The following is an 18,437-nucleotide window of genomic DNA, read 5'->3' on the forward strand; positions in this document are numbered from 1 at the left end:
AAAAGAGGACATGGCACGGCACATTATATTCAGTTAATCCTTTCACATAAAAAGTACAACAAGGATCTTTAAACGGGGATGGACTTGGTGGACTTTGCATTTCTTCCATTCGTTCATTTCTGTTATCAAGCTATGCTTAGTGATAAGGAAAGTTTGTTGTCATTATAAAGAACATGGATGCTCATAAGGTAGAAAGTGTGATGCACATTGCTATGTATGCAAGTATATATGTAAACTTTTTTGCTGTTTTGCATTTTAATGGTTCTGTAGTTAAAGGATGATAAACTGAAATGCAAGCTGCGTCTTGCATTGTCGTCTTTGTGACTCAGAGTACATAACAGGTTATGATAAAATAGTAATTCTGTTGTGCATTTTCTACTCATGTAAGTTAGGTACAAAAGTTTTTATGAAGCTAAAGCTATTTCCTTATATGATACAATACAATCAGGAATACATATGACATGTAAATGTTATGACTGCGCAACAAACCTTTGATCTCTGGTTGCTTGAGAGAAAGCCTTCTCTTATCAGATAGTAGTGTAGGTCTATAGCAAGCAGAATGAATTCATTAACCCTGAAACTCAATAGATATAACATTTCTTATTTCACAAGTCAGTCAAAAAAATACTCTTATTGTGCCTTCCTTTTGAAGCAAAGAATAGCTTTCTTTCTGTGTTGTAACTTTAGATTAGTCCCCCTGTGATGAAAATCAAGTTTTGTATTGTTCTATATGTATATGGGGTGTTTTAAGTCACAAAAGTAACCAGTCACATTATCACAGTTTAACAAGTGGATAAGTAGGTTTGAGCCATATATATTATGTATGGATGGCGCATAGACTGCTGCATTTTTGTGATGCGAGCATGTCCTGCATATACTCACATGTGCAGTGTAATGGCTCTAACCTGTTAACATCAGTGCTAAAAAAATGTGTGAAACTGCTGAATGTAGCATCTATATCTATATCCGCATATATCTATGGTCTGAGTCTGTGCAATTGAGTGGAGGTGTGGACTAATTCGCATATTCATGGCATATAATTCAGAATTCGGGTGATTGTTCAGAAGAGCCAGTGGCCATTGTCTATGCAAACATTAATGACTTGAGATTAATTTGTGCAACAACTGGTAGTAAAGAGAAATTAGAAGGGTTGTGGCATCCGGTCTATTTGGGCTCTTGGAAAACTATTCGAGCTGCTGCATTACACTACAGCAAAAGGTTACCCCTCAGATAGGTTGAATTTGTGCTCTTCTCTCATCCAATCGGAGGTGTCTTTCATGTAGCATGAAATTCATGCTTCTGAAGTGGGATCATTTGGCTGGAAAAAAAGAAAACCTGAATGTCTTCATTATATTAGTGATTTAAAAAACCAAGTGCCTATGTGATGGGACCCAAGAATGTTGCGTGTGTTGAGAATAGGAGTGGCCCCAGTACAGACCCTTGGGGAACCCCAGAGAACATGAAGTTATTTGATGTGAACAGCTCTCTATAATACCCTGAAGTATCACCTCTGAGGTATGACTTAGAATAGTGACCATAAAAGGTCCTGTGATCCACAGCGATTAGAGGGATGATAGGAGGAACTGATGATTTACTGTGTCAGATGTTACAGAGAGATCCATCAGAATAAGAAAAGATTATTTAAACTCTACCTTTGCAAGCTTCAGGGTTTCAGAGACTGATACCAGCACAGTCTCTGTAGAGTGGTTGCTTTTGAGGCCTGACTACTTTTCGTCGTTTAACAACTGTGTAAAGTAGTCTCGAACAAGACTTTAAATCAGATTACTTAGTTTATGGATAAACTGTTTTCCAAACCCTTTATGATTCACCTTTCCTAATCCAGTGTTTGTGATTTCTCTGTAATTGTCCTCATTAATATCTGTACCAAGATGGATGTTCTGGAACCTTACGGAGATCCAGAGGGTGGAGGCGGTGATGCCTTAACAGGTCAGAATAAAAACAGGACATTATCTCAAAATAAAATTTAGTTATTCTTATCAAATCCACTCTTAAAATACATTATATAAAATATATATTGGAAGTGCATACTTCAAGGGCATGGTGTTGTTATGTTTAGGGCAGAGAAAGTCTAGGTTAAAGTCTTTAAAGTCACGGCTGTTTGGGAAGATAAGCAGGAAAGATGGTGATGGTGGTGTGAAGAGTCAGTCTGAAAGTGACATCATTTTGAGTGTTGAAGACTCAGAGCATGACTTGTAAGTGTTCAGTAACTGTTGCTGTGGAGTTTATACAGTGGATAGTTTCCACATCAATCTTTGTTGCTTTCATCTCTGCATGACTCCTCTCTTTTACATCTTTTGTTCTCAGCTGCTCCCAAAGCATGCTGGGATCCCGGACATTATCACATGACAGTGTTTTCCTGGCAGAAAATACCTATTCGGACCCTGAGCCACAAAGAGGCCTGTCTCATGAGAACATTCATGGAAATATTCAAGCTCTCCAGGTAGGTACTGTCAAACTCATGCAGGACATAGTAACATTTATTTTTTATATGTAAACATAATACTTATTTTGTTTAGAACATGAAACAGTTTTACATAAATTAAAATTTTTTGAACTCTCATATCACACTGAAACCTTTCTGATTTTGTAATTAAGACCATCTCATTTAAAGTACTATTTTGGTTGGTTAGATGAAACTCCAGCAGCAGAAGATGCATTTAGGTCCGCCCTTGCTGTTGTCAAGTAAACGTCATACAAACTTGGGTGGAAGTGCAGCGGATGATGACCTTCCTTGCCTATCCAGGAGTATATCAAACAAGGTGCTTGTGCTATAATATACAGCATATACAGTTGAAGTTAAGCATTATTTTCTAAATGTAACAAATTTCCAGCGTTTCCATTAACCAATGTTATGTGACTAAAACTGTTTTTAGTTATTTATACAAAAGAATCTGAAAAAATCATACACGTAGTTCATAAATTTCCAGTTTAAAATTTTGTGTAATGCCACTTTAATATGTTTACTTCTGTTTCAGGCCCATGTGTCCTTCCAGCCACTTTTCCCTCAGCCTATAAGCACAGCATTTTTACCCATTTCCCCAAGTGCTTCAAGCTCAGGAGTGGACTTCAGCACTCCTCCCCAGTTTACTTCCATCCTGGACAACTCTGCCGCACGTCACCGTATGTCCATTAAACCTAAGAAACAACGGGCAGGTGCCAAGAATAAGAGAACGGTCACTCTAGTGAGTCTTTTTGGCTCTCCTTTACATTTCTTACTCAATGTCAGCCTTTTGATACGGTTGTCCTAAAATAATATTCGGTCATTATGGACTCATTTTGTTCCAAACTTGTATGCTGTTGGTTAAAGTGTCCGTGGAACAAAAAAGAGGAATTTTGAAACATTTTATGCATGTATTTCCTTACAATGAGTTCATAATAACCACCATAAATAGTAATTTCAACTGTAGTTTTTTTCTAATGAGCTCTCCCATCCTGTACTTCTTGGCCAGGCTGAAAGCAGACCACGATCTGAAAGTTTAAACAACTTGGAACATTCATTGACTAAGAGGGAGGAAAAGCCAGTTGCAAAAGAGATGCCCTGTATTCGCTCGTACTCCTCTAAGGTGTTAAGCCTAGGGGAGAGGCAAACTGCTTTACAAAGCAAGAGTATCCCTACAGTTTCATCGTCCCTGTCTCTGAAGTGTACTGAAGAAACTAGACATGTTTCTGGTGAAAAAGAGCATAAGAGCCTCCTGTTCACATCTCCTCAAAACACTTGCCTAAAGAAGCTGACTCCAGCTGAGGTGCCAGTGTCCACCATAAGGCAAGAGGTTGCAAAAGAAACTAAAAGTCTTTCAAGATCAGAAGAATCCCAAGTAGCCAAACCTCAAAGCCCAGTGGTGTCAATCAACAGAGCAATAAAACAAGAGTTGAAAGACTCCAAACTGCTCAAGAACAGCCAAAGCAACCCTGTGTCAACTTCAAGGGCACATGTAGATACCATACAAGAACCGAGAATTATGCAAGATGAGAAGTCTAATATTGACCAAATGGACACATTAAGCAAATGTGGTGTTCAGACTGTAGTAAATGTAGAAATTCAACATTCCTCTCCTCAAGCTCCAGTCAATGTGATTACTAGAGTGAATTTAAGACCGTCATCCTTAAGGAGAAATGCACACTCTGCAGATGAAAAATGTGAGTCAAAGATCCTTCAGTCAGTCACGACTGCGTTGCCTAGTGCTCAGGAACAACAATCTCAGACTGACTACATGAAGCGACCGAGATCAACATCCGCAACATTCCAACTCAAGCCATCTTCAGACAAGATTCAAGAGCTTCCAAGGACTGCAAGCTTTACTGGCCAAGGTGGACTGAAACAAGATCCTACGTATCCTTCTAAACCTTCTCTTACCTTCAAGACACAAGGAGAACTTAGTTCACAAGCTGAGAAAACAAAAAAAGATCCACATTGTAGCATGCCACCACATACACAAAAGGAAAAGAAAGCACAAGTGATACCACCAAAGTTCATGGATTTAGCAACATACAGCTCTCAAACCCAGGATGTGCAGGAGAGTAAGGACAATGGGATGCAGGAGCTTGGAGTAGAGGCTTCAGAGGAAGAGGTACAGGAGGGAGTAGAGGAGGCAGAAGAAGCAGGAGAGGATGTGACGGATGTTAAGGAAGCAAATGAGAGAGAAGCTACAAATGCATTTGGTGTAAAGCTGCGTTCCACCTCTCTTTCGCTAAAGTTTCGCCTGGACAAGACACAATCAGAAATCAAGGTAAAACAACACAGTGCTGAGGTCTCCACACTGTCTCCACCTCTAACCTTACGGTCTGATTCAACTAGTCAAGTGGAACCTGAGGACCATCGTTCTAGCATGGGCTCTAAACTAAAAAACCCTTTACTCCAAGCCAATGAGTCCTCCAACCCCAGTTGCACACTCAAGAGTGTCTCTAAAGATAAGGAGACGACTGGCTTCCCTAGACAGGCTGGTGAGTTCTTTTTTTTTACTTGTGCTTCTGAGAATATTATTCCCTTGACATATTTAGTTGTTGAATTATGACGAGCAATGCCTCGTGGATAATGATCCTAAAGTTTAGTGTGCCCAATCTCTCTCAGTTGTATGATTGCTATCAGTGTAATTACAGACAAAGCAAATAAATTACAGTCATTTAAGTTATGTCTAGGTGATGATATCACAAAAATTCTTCCCTGAACCACTAAACAAACTCGCCCCTTTTCATTAATGATTAATTTTTAGAGTATTGAACATCAGGGGCAGTAGAATAATGGCATATGACTGTAACAAAAGTGTATAAAGCTGTCTTGTGAAACAGGACAGTGTTCTTAAATTGACAAATGCATATGATCTGTACACTTTCGATACTGCCTTCTGATTGCTTACATTTATGGCTGGTTTATGCACTTACCGGGAGTCAGGACAAGTTTATAAGGCATCAGGAGGGTACAATAAATGCTTCAGAAGAATTTTGCTAAAACAGGCACTCTTGTTATGCTTAAGCGTTGTTCAGACTGCCTGCGACTAGCAGTGGCAAAGCGGCAAGATCTCATTTTTTTTTGTGGAAGCTAGTGACAGGAAGTGGTGATTTCTTGAACTCAACAAAGTTGAGATAGGTTTATGCAAATGATGAGTGACTTTCAGGGTGACTACCAGGGGTCGACTTATTCAATCTGGCTCATTTGTTTATAACTGTTAGTAGGACAACCAGAATTAGTTGCCTCCTAATGACTTATTTGAAAGAGATGGGCAATAGGGCTGGGTATCGCTTCAGATGTTCCAGATCGATTCAATTTCGATTCACAAGCTATCAAATTGATTCGATTTCAATTCTCGATCCGATTTTCGATTCCGTATCTCGACTCAATTTCTATACTCGATTCTTGATTCAACTCAATGAATATAGATTATATAGAAAATTATATTATATTATAGGGATGCACCGAAATGAAAATTCTTGGCTGAAACCGAAAACCGAAAATGAGGAAACCAAGGCCGAAAAACCGAAACACCGAAATAAATTATTATGCCAATTATTAGTACAAATGCATTTATGGCTATCACTGTGTACTAACTTTACTAGGGGTGTGTGACAGATCACAAAACTCACGGTTCAGATCACATTACAGTTTTTGAGGCACGGATCGGATTATTTTTCAGATCAGCAAAAAGGGGGTGGGGAAAATCTAATACGTAAAACTTTATTAACGCAAATTAAATACCTTCCGGTAGCGCCGCCATCTTAGTCGCGTTCGCATTTAGGATGAGAGCCTACGGAGGCTACTCTGATGTTGCTCTGTGCCCCCGCCCTCCGAATTTGTCATACGTCACTAAGAAAAGTGCGTACACTACGCTAATACTCTCTCCTGAATGCGGACGCGACTTAGATGGCGGCGCTACCGGAAGGTATTTCCTTTCGTTAATAAAGTTTTAAATATGGATATTTCTACAACAACACCGTGCGAATTACCCTCAGAAGACCTTTGTTTATCATCCTGGAGCCGTTTGGATTTAATTTGTGAAGATTGGACGCCCTTTTTTTGGACTTGAAGGTCGTGGACTATGGGTGGACCCCGTAACTTTACATTTAATCAACTGAAAGATCTAAAACAATTTCTAAAATATCCGAAAATGTGTTTGTCTGAAAAACGATGGACATATGCAACTCGGACAGCTTGGGGGTGAGTAAATCATGGGTTTAATATAATTTTTGGCCGAACTATCCCTTTAATGGACTATACAGTATGAGACACATTTGCGCGACTCTCTCTAAAGTTTACACATCAAGAGTTCCGATCTTTGAAGGGCGTACTCACTGGGATGATCACGTCTGGACCGGACACAACCGCATGTGCCTCTGTGCGTACTTTAGCGCCTTTATGTGGTTAAATACATCCACACCGCATATATGTTGCTTCAGACAAGCACGTGCAGGTCGCGGTTTCTGTTTGCGTCATCACAACATTTTGGCCGTATTGTTTTGGTGATAAAAGTCTTTCTTACGGTGGCCGAATATTCGGTGCATCCCTATTATATTAGAATATAGACTGAATGAATGAATGACAGGATCGCCTCTCGCTCCTTGGTAACATTGCGCAAGGCAAAAATAAGGGTGACATCTAGTGGAGAAGACTAGTAATTAGATTAACGTTAATCTTACGTTCAATGTTTGTGGATATAAAATGGGAAAAAATCGATTTGTGGCCTGTGAGAATCGATTTTGAATCAGCCACGGAAAAAAAACGATTAATCGAAAAATCTATTTTTTGCCCAGCCCTAATGGGCAACATACAGTGACAAAGTAGTGGTCTGAATGGGGCTTTAGTCTGATGGTTGGTTTTTGGTTAAAAAAAACACAAACTTTGGTTTATTCCAACAGTCAACAGTATATCTGTGTAAAACTATAAGTTAATAAACATCTTTGTGTTTTCAGAACCTCATCAGCCCTCATTGTTGTCCAGCAAAGCCACTAAGATTGCACCTTTATTTCCTAAAGAAGGTACAGACTTGCTTCCAAAAGAGCCTGTTGCAGTCACCTCTCAGGAAAATGCACCAACATCTACAGCCTCTGAGATGTCCTGGATGGAGATGGCTAGAGAGAAGACCAGAAGTCTACAACAGCTTTTTACCAGCAGACTGTCCGATTTTCCAGGCTTCCAAACAACAACACGACCAACAACCTTGAATACAACACAGCCACCACCCCAAACATCCACTTCACAAGCCAGCGCTAGAACCACTCAAAACATTACAAACCAACAGACAGCAACAGACCTTTTGTTGAGGCCTACAGAGATGTCTACAAGACAGCTGCCATCTGTGAAGACCTCTGGAAGATCCACACAGCCTGTGCAAACCAATATAAGCACAACGACCCAACCTTTAGCATTATCAACCTGTACAATTCAGACAACCACCAGTCAATCACAAGATGACTGTATCAAAAAACACCTGTTTCAATCCAAACCCCAAATTTGTAGTTCAACAACAAAAACAACTCAGTCTACAGTTACATGCACATCAACCATACAATCCACCACTCAGCCTACTCATACAGCAAAAGAGCTATCATCACGACCAAAGTCACCACCCATCCAACAGTCATTACCACCGCACATAGGACCCCTACAAACATCCCAGACCTCCACACAATCTTTACTACATCCCAAACTATCTCCAGCTTACCAATACCTATTATCAAGCCCCAAGAAAACATCTCACCTGATGCCCCAACAGTCTGTTAAAACTGTCTCAAAGGATCAGCCTCATAATGAAGGTTTTGAGCCCAAGACACCACCCATCCAGCGTTCTTCACCAACAGGGCAAGCAGGACCCCTCCAAACATCCCAGACCTGCACACAATCTCTACTACATCCGAAACTATCTCCAGCTTACCAATACCTATCATCAAGCCCCCCAAAAACATCTCAGATGAGATCCCAACAGTCTACAAATACTGTCCCAAAGGATCAGCCACCGAATGAGGGGTTTGAGCCCTCTGTAAACTCAGGAAAAGCTGACAGGGTTTCTATGCCGCAGGGGAAGGGCAACAGGCTGGAAGATTTCAAACCATTGTGGGCAACAGGAATGGGAAACAAGACCCAGCTGGTCCAACACTGGGATACCCAATCAACTGCTGCAACCAAGGTATTATGTCACCTAAGACAGGACAACATTCAATGTCATATAAAAAGCATTATTGGTTATACAAAGTATATTTTATAACGATTGCTTATTTTTATAGGCAGGTGAGCAGAAAGACACAGCAGAGTCCCAAGCGACAGCTCAGTCTACAGCTCCTGTCTCAAAGGTCTCAGCAACAGACACAGGCACAGACCCAAGTGAGTATATTCACTACCAAGTGTGTATGTGTGACACAATGTACGACATGCATGCTTATGTTCATATTTGCTATGATATTCCATAGAAGCATCAGTTTCATGTGTTGCCATGAGGACAGGAGACAGGGAGGATAAATGGCAAAAGAAGTTAGTGCAACCATCATCATCACCACCTTCATCATCATCTCCACTCCAGTCTGTTCAAGACAGAGACCAACCATCATGGATGGAGCTGGCCAAAAGGAAATCAATGGCATGGAGTGATAAGACTATGGACTAAAACCCAGTCTGGCATCTGCATAAGCATAATGCTTTGAGGTTTGCTTCATGTAAACTTAAAGAACCCCTATTAGCTGTGTATGCTTTGTGGGATGACTGTAAATGTATCAATCTTTAATTCTATGTGTTTCTGTAAAACCACCCTAATGTGAGCATCTTGTATTCTCTTCATCTAAAGTATGAATACATGACAATCAGCTATTACGTAACGACAAATCAACATGTGTCACGTTTGAAAACACAAGGATTTAAATGCTACAATGTTACTTAATCTGCTGGTTGCATTACTGATGGTATGTTTCGGTGAAAGCTACACCATCAGAAGCTTGGTCTCGTGGGCTGTCACAAGTGATGTGGTGGATGAAAAGCTGGACACACACTCGGATGAAACGCCAGCTGTGATTGTCGACAATACCGCAAATTTGGAAACAAACCTATCTGTCCTCTGTGTACCGGGACGGTGCCGAAAAAAGACCGAAAAGAGATCGAAGGGTGAGCACTTATCACCCGCATCCCATGTGTTTTCATACCGTTTGGCCGAGGTGAAACCACCCTAATGTGAGCATCTTGTAATCTCTTCATCTGAAGTATGAATACATGACAATAATAGGTACAGTACAAACAGTTTGGCAATAATATGTACAGTAATATGTTTATGAGGTTTACAGCTACATTTCCTGGTGATTTAGGTTAAGAGTAGCTGGTAGTAATTTGCAAATGCACACAACATGAATGTAAATCAGGGGGATTGGAAGGGGAGAACCAAATTCAGGTTCTGAATCAAAATAAGCACCTGAGTGCAATCTCAGGAATAGAAACATACTCTCTGTTTTATCCAAATGCATTCGTGCATTTTCATCATTTCTCAGGTTATGTGTGTTTATTATGTTCAAATGTTAAGTATTAATTGACCCATGATTTCTTTTCCTTTCCAATTACACATTTTTATTCATTCACCATGGATTACATGTATACATTTTTTCTGAATGTATAAGTATACATGTGAATAATTCTGTTATTGTATTGTTATTGTATTTGACAATAAAGAATATTAGAAAGTTTGCTTTTGGAAAATACTGCCCTAACTTGCCCAAGCTTGTATTACCAAATAAATAAATAAATATAACTCATATGAACTTACCATGATAACTATACAGTAGCTCCTATTAAAATCCTGATGTTAAATTTAAGTGTTATGACGGTTTTATGGAGTTAAAGATATTAACATACATAATGATGAACTGTTTTAAATGTATCATATTAATACTTTTATTAATACTTCTATATTTCAAAATATGTGTAAAATCTTCCTGAAATTCCTGCAGGTACAGTATAAACTGTGGTAAATGTTATGGTGGTAAAATATATTTTTAGAGTCATATTCAGTGCAGTTCTCAGGCGGTTCACGTGGTGTCACTCTTTTAAACTTAATAAACTTTCTTGCAGCTATTACGTGAGGCCAAATCAACATGTTTCACGTGCAGTTTGAAAACACAAGGATTTAAACCCTACGATGTTACTTCATCTGCTGGTTGCATTATTGACCGTATGTTTCGGTGAAAGCTACACCATCAGAAGTTCGGTCTCGTGGGCTGTCACGAATGATGTGGTGGATGAAGAGCTGGACACACACTCGGATGAAACGCCAGCTGTGCTCGTCGATAATACCGCGATCTGGAAACAAACATATCCGTCCTCTGTGTACCGGGACGGTGCAGAAAAAAAGACCGAACAGAGATCGAAGGGCGAGCACTTATCACCGGCATCCCGTGTGTTTTCATACCGATTGGCGGAGGTTAAAGCGCCGTCCAGCATCCCGACCCCTCCGCCTCATGAGGAGACTGCGAGAACCGCCAGATACATAGCGCACTACAGCGCCTGGGGTTTCCTAGCAACCATCTCCACGCAAGATAAGGTGATGCTAAATTTGTTTGTTTGCCTTGAACTTATGCAGTGTGTGGCAGGAGTCAGTCATACAACTTTTGTTAACACACTAAAATGAATAAAATATTAATAGCATAAATAACGTTTAAAACTTACAAAACATTTTTCACCTTATTAATCGTAATTAAATAAAAATTGGTCTAAAAAGTTATAACATGTTGTAACTTAATTTTTGTAATAAACATTTTGTTTGTTAAAATCACTGAAATTTTACCTGAAAATGAAAATGTGTTCACTTGATTTTTTAACACAAGAAATTCTAACAGCTCTTTAAAGTTTAAACTTAATGTTAATAAGAAAAACTTTATAATCCACAATGATTTCCTGTCTCTGAATGTTAGATCAAAGGACTTCCATTTGGAAACATCTTCTCCATCAGTGACGGCCCACTGGACAATAGCACCGGAACGCCATATTTTTATGTAACACCTATGGACAACACTGTGATGGATCTTCACAGTTTCCCTTTTGCCTCCTTAACATTTTCTGAAGCAGAAGGAGATTTCTGCAGGTACAGTATGTCAGATTTTAAGTAGTTAGTGTGAAACAGGCATTTCCATTTCATAATGTCCATAAAGTATTAAAATAACACTTTACCCAAAAGTGAAAATTCTCTCATAATGTACTCCCTCATGCCATCTAATATGCTTGTGACTCCTCCTCAGCTTATTTTACAGGTTTTAAGGGTGCCAAAGACTAGCATATAGCGCTAACTCAGTAGTCACAACTTTGTTTTTAACATTGTAACAACATTGTAATAAATTCAATGTGTAATCTAATGTTGGGGCGTAAATCCTGATTCTGTAACGTCACAGTCTGTGTTGAGATTGGCCAGTTTTCCAGCAGTCTTTTGCATGCACAAGGTTTACATAAGAAGGAGGAAACAATTGTGTTTGAGGCTCACGATATGTCATTACCATGTACAGAACTCTTATTATTCATCTATGTCAAGGTAAATATACATTCTACGGCACCTTTAAGATGTTGGCGCTCCAAAAAGCACATAGCCTACATCCATCATAAAGTAATCCAGACTTGTTTCTAAATAGGGCTATATTTTTCATAAATCGAAACAATACATTTGTGAGTTTCAAAATGAATTTGGAGAAAGCCATTTGAATTTAAAATTGTTTGTTTTCATCCACAAAAAAGAAAATAAAGAATACATTTGGAATGGCTTGAGCATGTAATGATTGAATTTTGAATTTGACACACCCTATTCTTTGACCACGTTACATATTTTTCTGCAACAGGAAGCAAGTTTATGACCCTGAGGATCCAAGGTGTGCTAGACTTACTTTGACTGGTAAAATGGTTGAGGTTGGGCCAGAAGAGCTTGACTTTGCCAAAGAAGCAATGTTTTCCAGGTGATTATGCAAAATATGCAAATAAATATTTGTATTGTAAACACATTTGTCTTGAAATAATCTGCAGCTAAGCTGTAATCACACTAATGCTATATTTATTTAACTTATTTTTTAATAATTTAACTTATTTTTTACTCTTGTATTAGCTTTGTTTTGTAACCAACAGTCAGTTTTAATATTTCAAAACATCTCATATTGACAATTCAGAAAAAGAACACTATAGTCTCATGTTAGTGACCTACCATACGGCATGCAACATTTGGTTTTTGGCCATGTGAAATGATGCACAATTCCATTTCCACTTCCATTTTCCATGTTGCTTTTATTGTCATAAGCAGAAAAACTAAACATCCATCCTGTGTATAGTTTCTCTCAGCTTAGGGTATCAATTGATTACATTCAGCCAGGGCAGTGTGCATAAATTTTGGGTTGTATTGACCCACTCTGAATTAACATAGTCCATCTCAGATTTCCTTAGTTCCAGCATGGTTTACATTATATGCTTTGTGAATGCAAAATACTCTAGTTTTGTATTATTTTCTGCCATAAAATTCCAAATATGTTTGCATGCATTTGTCTACAAAATGCAGTGTATTTGCATGCAGTGACATTTGTTTCATTTTGGCACTATACAGTATAGAGCAAGCAACTGAAGTCTTGTGATCCTTTGGATTCATTGGTTCTGCTCGAATGAATACATGATGTTAGCCCCTAAAGTCCCCTCAGGGAAGACACACCATTAGGCAGCCATGTTTCAGTCATGCAAGACTGTTGTTCTATCTAGTTGGGAAAATACAGATATCTTGTGTTAAAATCACAATTAAATAACATATTTTTGACCAACATATACTTAAGCTCAAATCGCCGTAAAAACACATTTATTCAAGGTCATTTCTGCTACATCGCATGTATTCGGACACGTTTGCAAGCACTGTATAGAGCCCATCCCCCATATAATCATCAGTCTCTATCGATTGATGATTTGTTCTTTTAACTGGAAGGCGGGACTTAAGGTGCTAGAGCGGACATATTGAGCATAGAGTCCTCTATTTTTAGAAAAAGAAGTGCTCAATCTTATTACAGTACTTGGATATCCAATATGTTTGTGTTAAATAACACTAAGATTTGCATTATTTCACAACTATTCCTTTTTTGCAGTATAGACCCCTTTAAGTTTTGTAAACATTGAATGACTATCGGGTGCGTGCGCAGCATGGGGTCAAACATACCATTTAGGCTTTCTAGTTTAATCTAACAGGGCTGAAAAATGATGAATTACCTAAAATAAAGTGAGCACTACAAACACAAGCCTCTTTGATCTTTGCACTGTCCCAGTCTGCACGTTTAATTGCTTGCAGGCACAGATGTTGTATTTTTTGTTTTTAAGATTCTGCAGGAATCCCGAAAAACCTAACGGCAGACCTGGTGCAATTTTCACAGCCCACAACGCAAGAAGGCATTTTTGACGATACCGAGTAATACGCAACTCAATCTGCTGTAATGACTTTACTGACCGCGACATGAGCGGTGGGAACCGCCTGTGACGTGAACTGTGAAGGGGTCTATACAGAATACATTACTTTGACACAATCAAAGTAACAAATAAATAGTAATTGTATCATCAAAACATACATTTTCTCTAAATGTGCTTTGAAAATACATTTAATCCAATGACACATTCAACAAACCATGGACTGGTGGCAAACAACGCCTAGTATCTTGAAATATTTGCATTGAAGTTGTTTTGTTTCTTTAGGCATCCTGTTATGAAGAAGTGGCCTCCAGAACATAAGTGGTTTTTCATGAAGCTGGTTCTAGAACAAGTTTGGCTTCAGGACTGGGTTGGTGGAGTCTCTCTCATTCCACCTCAAGAGTATTTCAAAGCAACACCTTTCTGAGTAAATTAAATGCATTATATTTTGAAAATAGTTCAAGAGAATATTCAAACTGAATTAAGACAGAAGGTGGTAGTATTTATTTCTAAACTGTTACTGACTACATTTTGCCTTGGCCATAATGTTGGTTACCATGCCTCTGGTACATTCAGAGATTCTTTTATCAAAAGTGAATTACAAATAAGAGAGCATTTAACAAAAAATTCAAGTTACTGTATGTAAGAATGATCTAAAAAACAACAACTTGTAGACTTGGCCTGACAAAATATGTTTATGTTTTATAACAGCCATGGAAAAAATAAGAGACTACTCCAGTTTACCTTTAATCATTATTTCTACATGAATTGTGACCATTTCAGTCCAGTGTCTGTTGAATTCCAAAAAATGCAAATCTTAGGAGTTACAATAAAGTCACCCAGCAGCAATGTGAAAGACTGAGAGAGCAAGAAACATGAAAGATATCATTACAAATCAGGGTTATTCTATCAAATATTCATTTTTTAATTATTCCTAAAATAAATGTAAAATTATTAGCATTGTGTTAGCATGAATATAAACATGTTTTGTTTGCCGTATTCAAGATTTAAAAACATTGCATTTTTTTGATAGTTTGTCTGATTTCCGTTTTCTGCAAATATCGGTAAATCTGTAAAAGATTAAGCCAGGACTGGGCCTTGGTTATGCTAGGATATTTTTATAAACTTACCTTACAAAAAGCATTAGAGGTGTGCATCTTCAGGCAAAACAATGTCAGTGATATGTTTTAAGAAATGTCAGCGAAAGTAGTTTGCAGTTAAGACTCCCTAGACATTCATTTTAGTCTGGGACTATGCTTAAGTCCTGCCCCTATAAATAGTAGATTTAGATAAACTGAAAATAATCTTAAAGTGGTCTCTTAATTTTTACACGTATAATCTTGCAGGGGTTTTCAAACTTTATGAAGCCAAGGACACCCAAATATGATGAAACTTTTGTTAGGACCCCCTAACTATATATTTATTGATATATGTTTGTGTATAGCAAATATAATTGCTACGTTTAGAGTAACGTTGAAAGTATAAAGTTGAAAAGAAACATTTTCAAATTGAATTAATTTATACTGCAGCAACTTTGACAATAAATGTTTTATAGCTGCTTTATACAAGGAATATTGCTTTACAAACCCCAGACTGAGATTATCTAACATTGAAAACACAATAGAAAGATACAATACATATAAAAATTATTTTTGGAATTTATTAGTAAGAAATGAAATATAAATACATTTTACAAATGTTCTTTTTTTGTTCACTAAAAATTTGTGAGACCCCCTAGAACTTCCTGGAGGCCCCTGGACCTCAATTTGAAAAACCTTGATCCAAAGATGTTTCTTCAACCGAAGCTTTAGCTCTAATTATTTCTGGAGGACAGTAACTAACCTTGTATTATAGCCATAAATCATCCTAATGAAATCTTAAATAACAGTTTGTGCCTTGTATTCCCTATTCACACTAATACATATGCTGCAAAAATAAAGTATTACATGGAAAATAAGTTGTTATCCTTTTTTTTTTATCATTTTAGTGTTTCAAATTGAAAGAACAACAATGATCCTGAAAATGTAATTTGTTTGATTTCAGTAATAAGATACAGAATTTAACTTAATATATACTTTTTATGTTATATACGTAAACATTTGTATTACATTTTTTCAAGATGCAGAGCGAAACAGAATTAAGAGTTTTCACCCATACATGGAAATAGTTTAGTTTCTAAACAATGTGAAACGTGTGGATCAGTTAACTGCTGGCCATGGGGATAAAAATCAGGCTCCAGAGAATGTGACTTTCACATGATGGGGTAAAACAAAAAGTACTTACAACAGTTGTCAAGTGGTTATTCTATAGCACAATGGTAGCTACCAGCCTAACAATTACTGGACTGTAGAAAAATTTTATAAAAGATGCCTTTATGCAACAAGGGTTCAAGCCCTCATGCTATCAATGACAGTGAAGGTCAGATAAGCCAATCAATTATTCATTAAATGTGCATGCCCTCAGGCGCCTACTTTCAGCATGCATTACACACACACACATATAGCACTCAAAAGAGAATGTTCATGCTTGTACCAAATTAAATTGAAGTAAACCTGAAGTATGCATACGGATTACTAAATTATTTATGCTGCATAATATTTAATGGTATGTTTTTGCACTGAAAAACAAACAAACAATATATTAATGACAAAGCCGCTTAAATAAGCAGAATGTGTGTTAAGTGTTATGTCAGAAAATAAATCTGTGCAATGCGTTAAGTTCACCATGTGGTGACAGGCAGGAGCTGCGCGCTGACTCTAGCCAATCAAATCCAAGATGAGCGATCACTACTCTCGATGGGCGGGGTCAATCTACTTTACCCAATCATCGTTCACAGTGGGCTACCGCAGCTTTCGGTGGGTGTGGTCTTCAACAAAGCTTGATTGAGAGCTCACATCACCGCTGAAGATTCCGGGCAGGACGGCGCGTGTCATTTATAAATTTACGAAACGTCACAAAACGTATTTGTGTTTGATTTTATTAAAAGCGTGTGCGTATGAGATCGGTCTCGGACTGGTTTGCTATTCAATAACAGGGCGAAAAGGTAAGATCTGTTAAACTTGTGCTGTTGAGCATGCCTGTTGTGTCTGACGTATTCTGGCTTCCTCCGACAGGTAGTCAACTCTGATTTATAAAACTATCATTGTTATGTTTAACGTTACGTAACCTCCCCATTTATTATAACACCGGACCCCTGCAGTAACGTTATTTCTGTAAGTTATGTGTATTAAATAGTGGTCTGTAATTTTCCTACAGCTAAAATTACCTCCAAACAGAAGGTTGCATGTTAATTTAGCAAAGCTGTCAGAAACGCAAATAAATAATGTAACCGTGTCTATTCCTTTTCTTAGGTGCGGGAAATCACAAGATTATCTGCGCTTCATGATCTCCAGTAAAGCATGAGGATTGCATATTTTGCTTTGGAAATGCATCAGTTCTGTTGGTTTGCCTCGTGACTCTAGAAGCGACCGAGAGGAGAAGGACCGCGAAGCAGACAGCGGATGATTCGTGCCTCTGTCACCTCCCCTCGGCTCCTCTGAAGCGCGTATATGCACGGCTGGATCCGGAGGAGCTGCACGGGGAGGCGCTGAAATGAGATGAGGCTCAGACATGGAACTGTTGCCACTGCGATTGTTTTCTTCACCTCGTTTCTCTCTCTGTCCTGGTACACGGCTTGGCAAAATGGCAAAGGTAAATTGATCTACAAGATTCATTCATTTTGCATTCAAACACATTAGTTTGTAAATATTTGCAAAGGTGGCTCCAAACCTAATTGATTTAGAGGCCCCCATTGTCCACAACAATATTTGAAGGCTCACAATTTCTACCCAGTTGTTATAGAAACAAAAAAGATATGTGATATATGTATTGTAAAATCTAAACAGTTATACATTTAGCTTATTTTAAGGCTTGTATTTTCATGTTTTGTATCATTTTAAGCTAACTTGATTCACCTTTTGAAATGGACCTGGGTCTTCTGGTTGAGAAACACTAAAGATTTATAGCCCCAGTAAAACACATAGTTACTACATAGTGACTGTAGTTACAATAGTTATTGATGCTGTGAAATCCAAAAAAAAAAAAAAAACATGTCATCTTTAAATAGTGTAAGACAGTTTCAGAATGCATTTTTCTTTAGTTTTATAACAAGTTACATTTTTATTGCGGCATCTTACTTTAATAAGTGTGCCATTTTGACACAAACTATTACAATTGTAAAATGCTAAATAGTTCAAAATAGTTGTAACACGGTTGTTACACACCATGTGCTGTCTATAAACTAATTTAGATGTCTCATAAAAGAGCGTTATTTTATATTTTTGTGAGTTTAAGGAGCATGACTACATCAGATCTAACTTTTGAAAACACTTGGGGCGGTTTCTCAGATGCGGTTTAGATTAATCCAGGACTACACCTTAGTTATATAAGGACATTTAAGTAGTTTACAAACATACCTTACATAAAACAATACTGATGCACCTTAAGACAAAACAATGTCACTGACAAGTGTTAAGATATGTTTGTGCAAGGTGTTTTTAAATTAAGG

General features: G+C 38.0%; 3 protein-coding genes across 5 annotated transcripts in view; all 3 read left to right on the forward strand.

The window, feature by feature from the left end:
• The first annotated feature begins 1,874 nt into the window (after positions 1-1,874).
• Positions 1,875-10,060, forward strand: cracdla (cracd like a). Of its 3 annotated transcripts, none has more exons than XM_065292887.2 (9): positions 1,875-1,947; positions 2,078-2,213; positions 2,326-2,461; positions 2,652-2,780; positions 2,997-3,203; positions 3,471-4,962; positions 7,423-8,636; positions 8,734-8,830; positions 8,917-10,060. In XM_065292887.2, the coding sequence occupies exons 1-9, from the start codon at positions 1,890-1,892 to the stop codon at positions 9,108-9,110; spliced, it is 3,663 nt and encodes a 1,220-aa protein (XP_065148959.1). In that variant the 5' UTR covers positions 1,875-1,889; the 3' UTR covers positions 9,111-10,060. The 3 variants fall into 3 exon arrangements, with proteins under 3 accessions (XP_065148959.1, XP_065148960.1, XP_065148961.1); XM_065292888.2 differs by having other exon boundaries at positions 7,486-8,636; XM_065292889.2 differs by lacking the exon at positions 2,078-2,213 and having other exon boundaries at positions 1,887-1,947.
• Positions 10,061-10,537: 477 nt separating this feature from the next.
• creg2 (cellular repressor of E1A-stimulated genes 2) lies at positions 10,538-15,216 on the forward strand. The gene is made up of 4 exons (XM_065292892.1): positions 10,538-11,024; positions 11,395-11,564; positions 12,307-12,420; positions 14,177-15,216. Exons 1-4 carry the CDS (start codon positions 10,623-10,625, stop codon positions 14,316-14,318), a joined length of 828 nt encoding a protein of 275 aa, XP_065148964.1. The 5' UTR covers positions 10,538-10,622; the 3' UTR covers positions 14,319-15,216.
• Positions 15,217-16,765: 1,549 nt separating this feature from the next.
• mgat4a (alpha-1,3-mannosyl-glycoprotein 4-beta-N-acetylglucosaminyltransferase A) overlaps positions 16,766-18,437 on the forward strand; it is a 72,895-nt gene continuing 71,223 nt past the window's right edge. The window contains exons 1-2 of the mRNA XM_065292893.2: positions 16,766-16,934; positions 17,242-17,581. Of these exons, the coding sequence (XP_065148965.1) occupies positions 17,488-17,581 (94 nt within the window). The 5' untranslated portion in view covers positions 16,766-16,934; positions 17,242-17,487. The remainder of the gene's footprint in view (positions 16,935-17,241; positions 17,582-18,437) is intronic.

This window comes from Paramisgurnus dabryanus, chromosome 15 (genome assembly GCF_030506205.2).
Source record: "Paramisgurnus dabryanus chromosome 15, PD_genome_1.1, whole genome shotgun sequence".
NCBI classification, from domain to species: Eukaryota; Metazoa; Chordata; class Actinopteri; order Cypriniformes; family Cobitidae; genus Paramisgurnus; species Paramisgurnus dabryanus.

Excerpts from the sequence above, each read along its gene's own strand:
- cracdla (XM_065292887.2), top strand. The coding sequence starts at position 1,890 with ATGGATGTTCTGGAACCTTACGGAGATCCAGAGGGTGGAGGCGGTGAT. Across the intron at positions 1,948-2,077 it reads AGGCGGTGATGCCTTAACAG|GGCAGAGAAAGTCTAGGTTA; the intron begins GTCAGAATAAAA and ends TGTTATGTTTAG. Across the intron at positions 8,831-8,916 it reads AGACACAGGCACAGACCCAA|AAGCATCAGTTTCATGTGTT; the intron begins GTGAGTATATTC and ends GATATTCCATAG.
- creg2 (XM_065292892.1), top strand. The coding sequence starts at position 10,623 with ATGTTACTTCATCTGCTGGTTGCATTATTGACCGTATGTTTCGGTGAA. Across the intron at positions 11,565-12,306 it reads GCAGAAGGAGATTTCTGCAG|GAAGCAAGTTTATGACCCTG; the intron begins GTACAGTATGTC and ends TTTCTGCAACAG. Across the intron at positions 12,421-14,176 it reads AAAGAAGCAATGTTTTCCAG|GCATCCTGTTATGAAGAAGT; the intron begins GTGATTATGCAA and ends TTGTTTCTTTAG.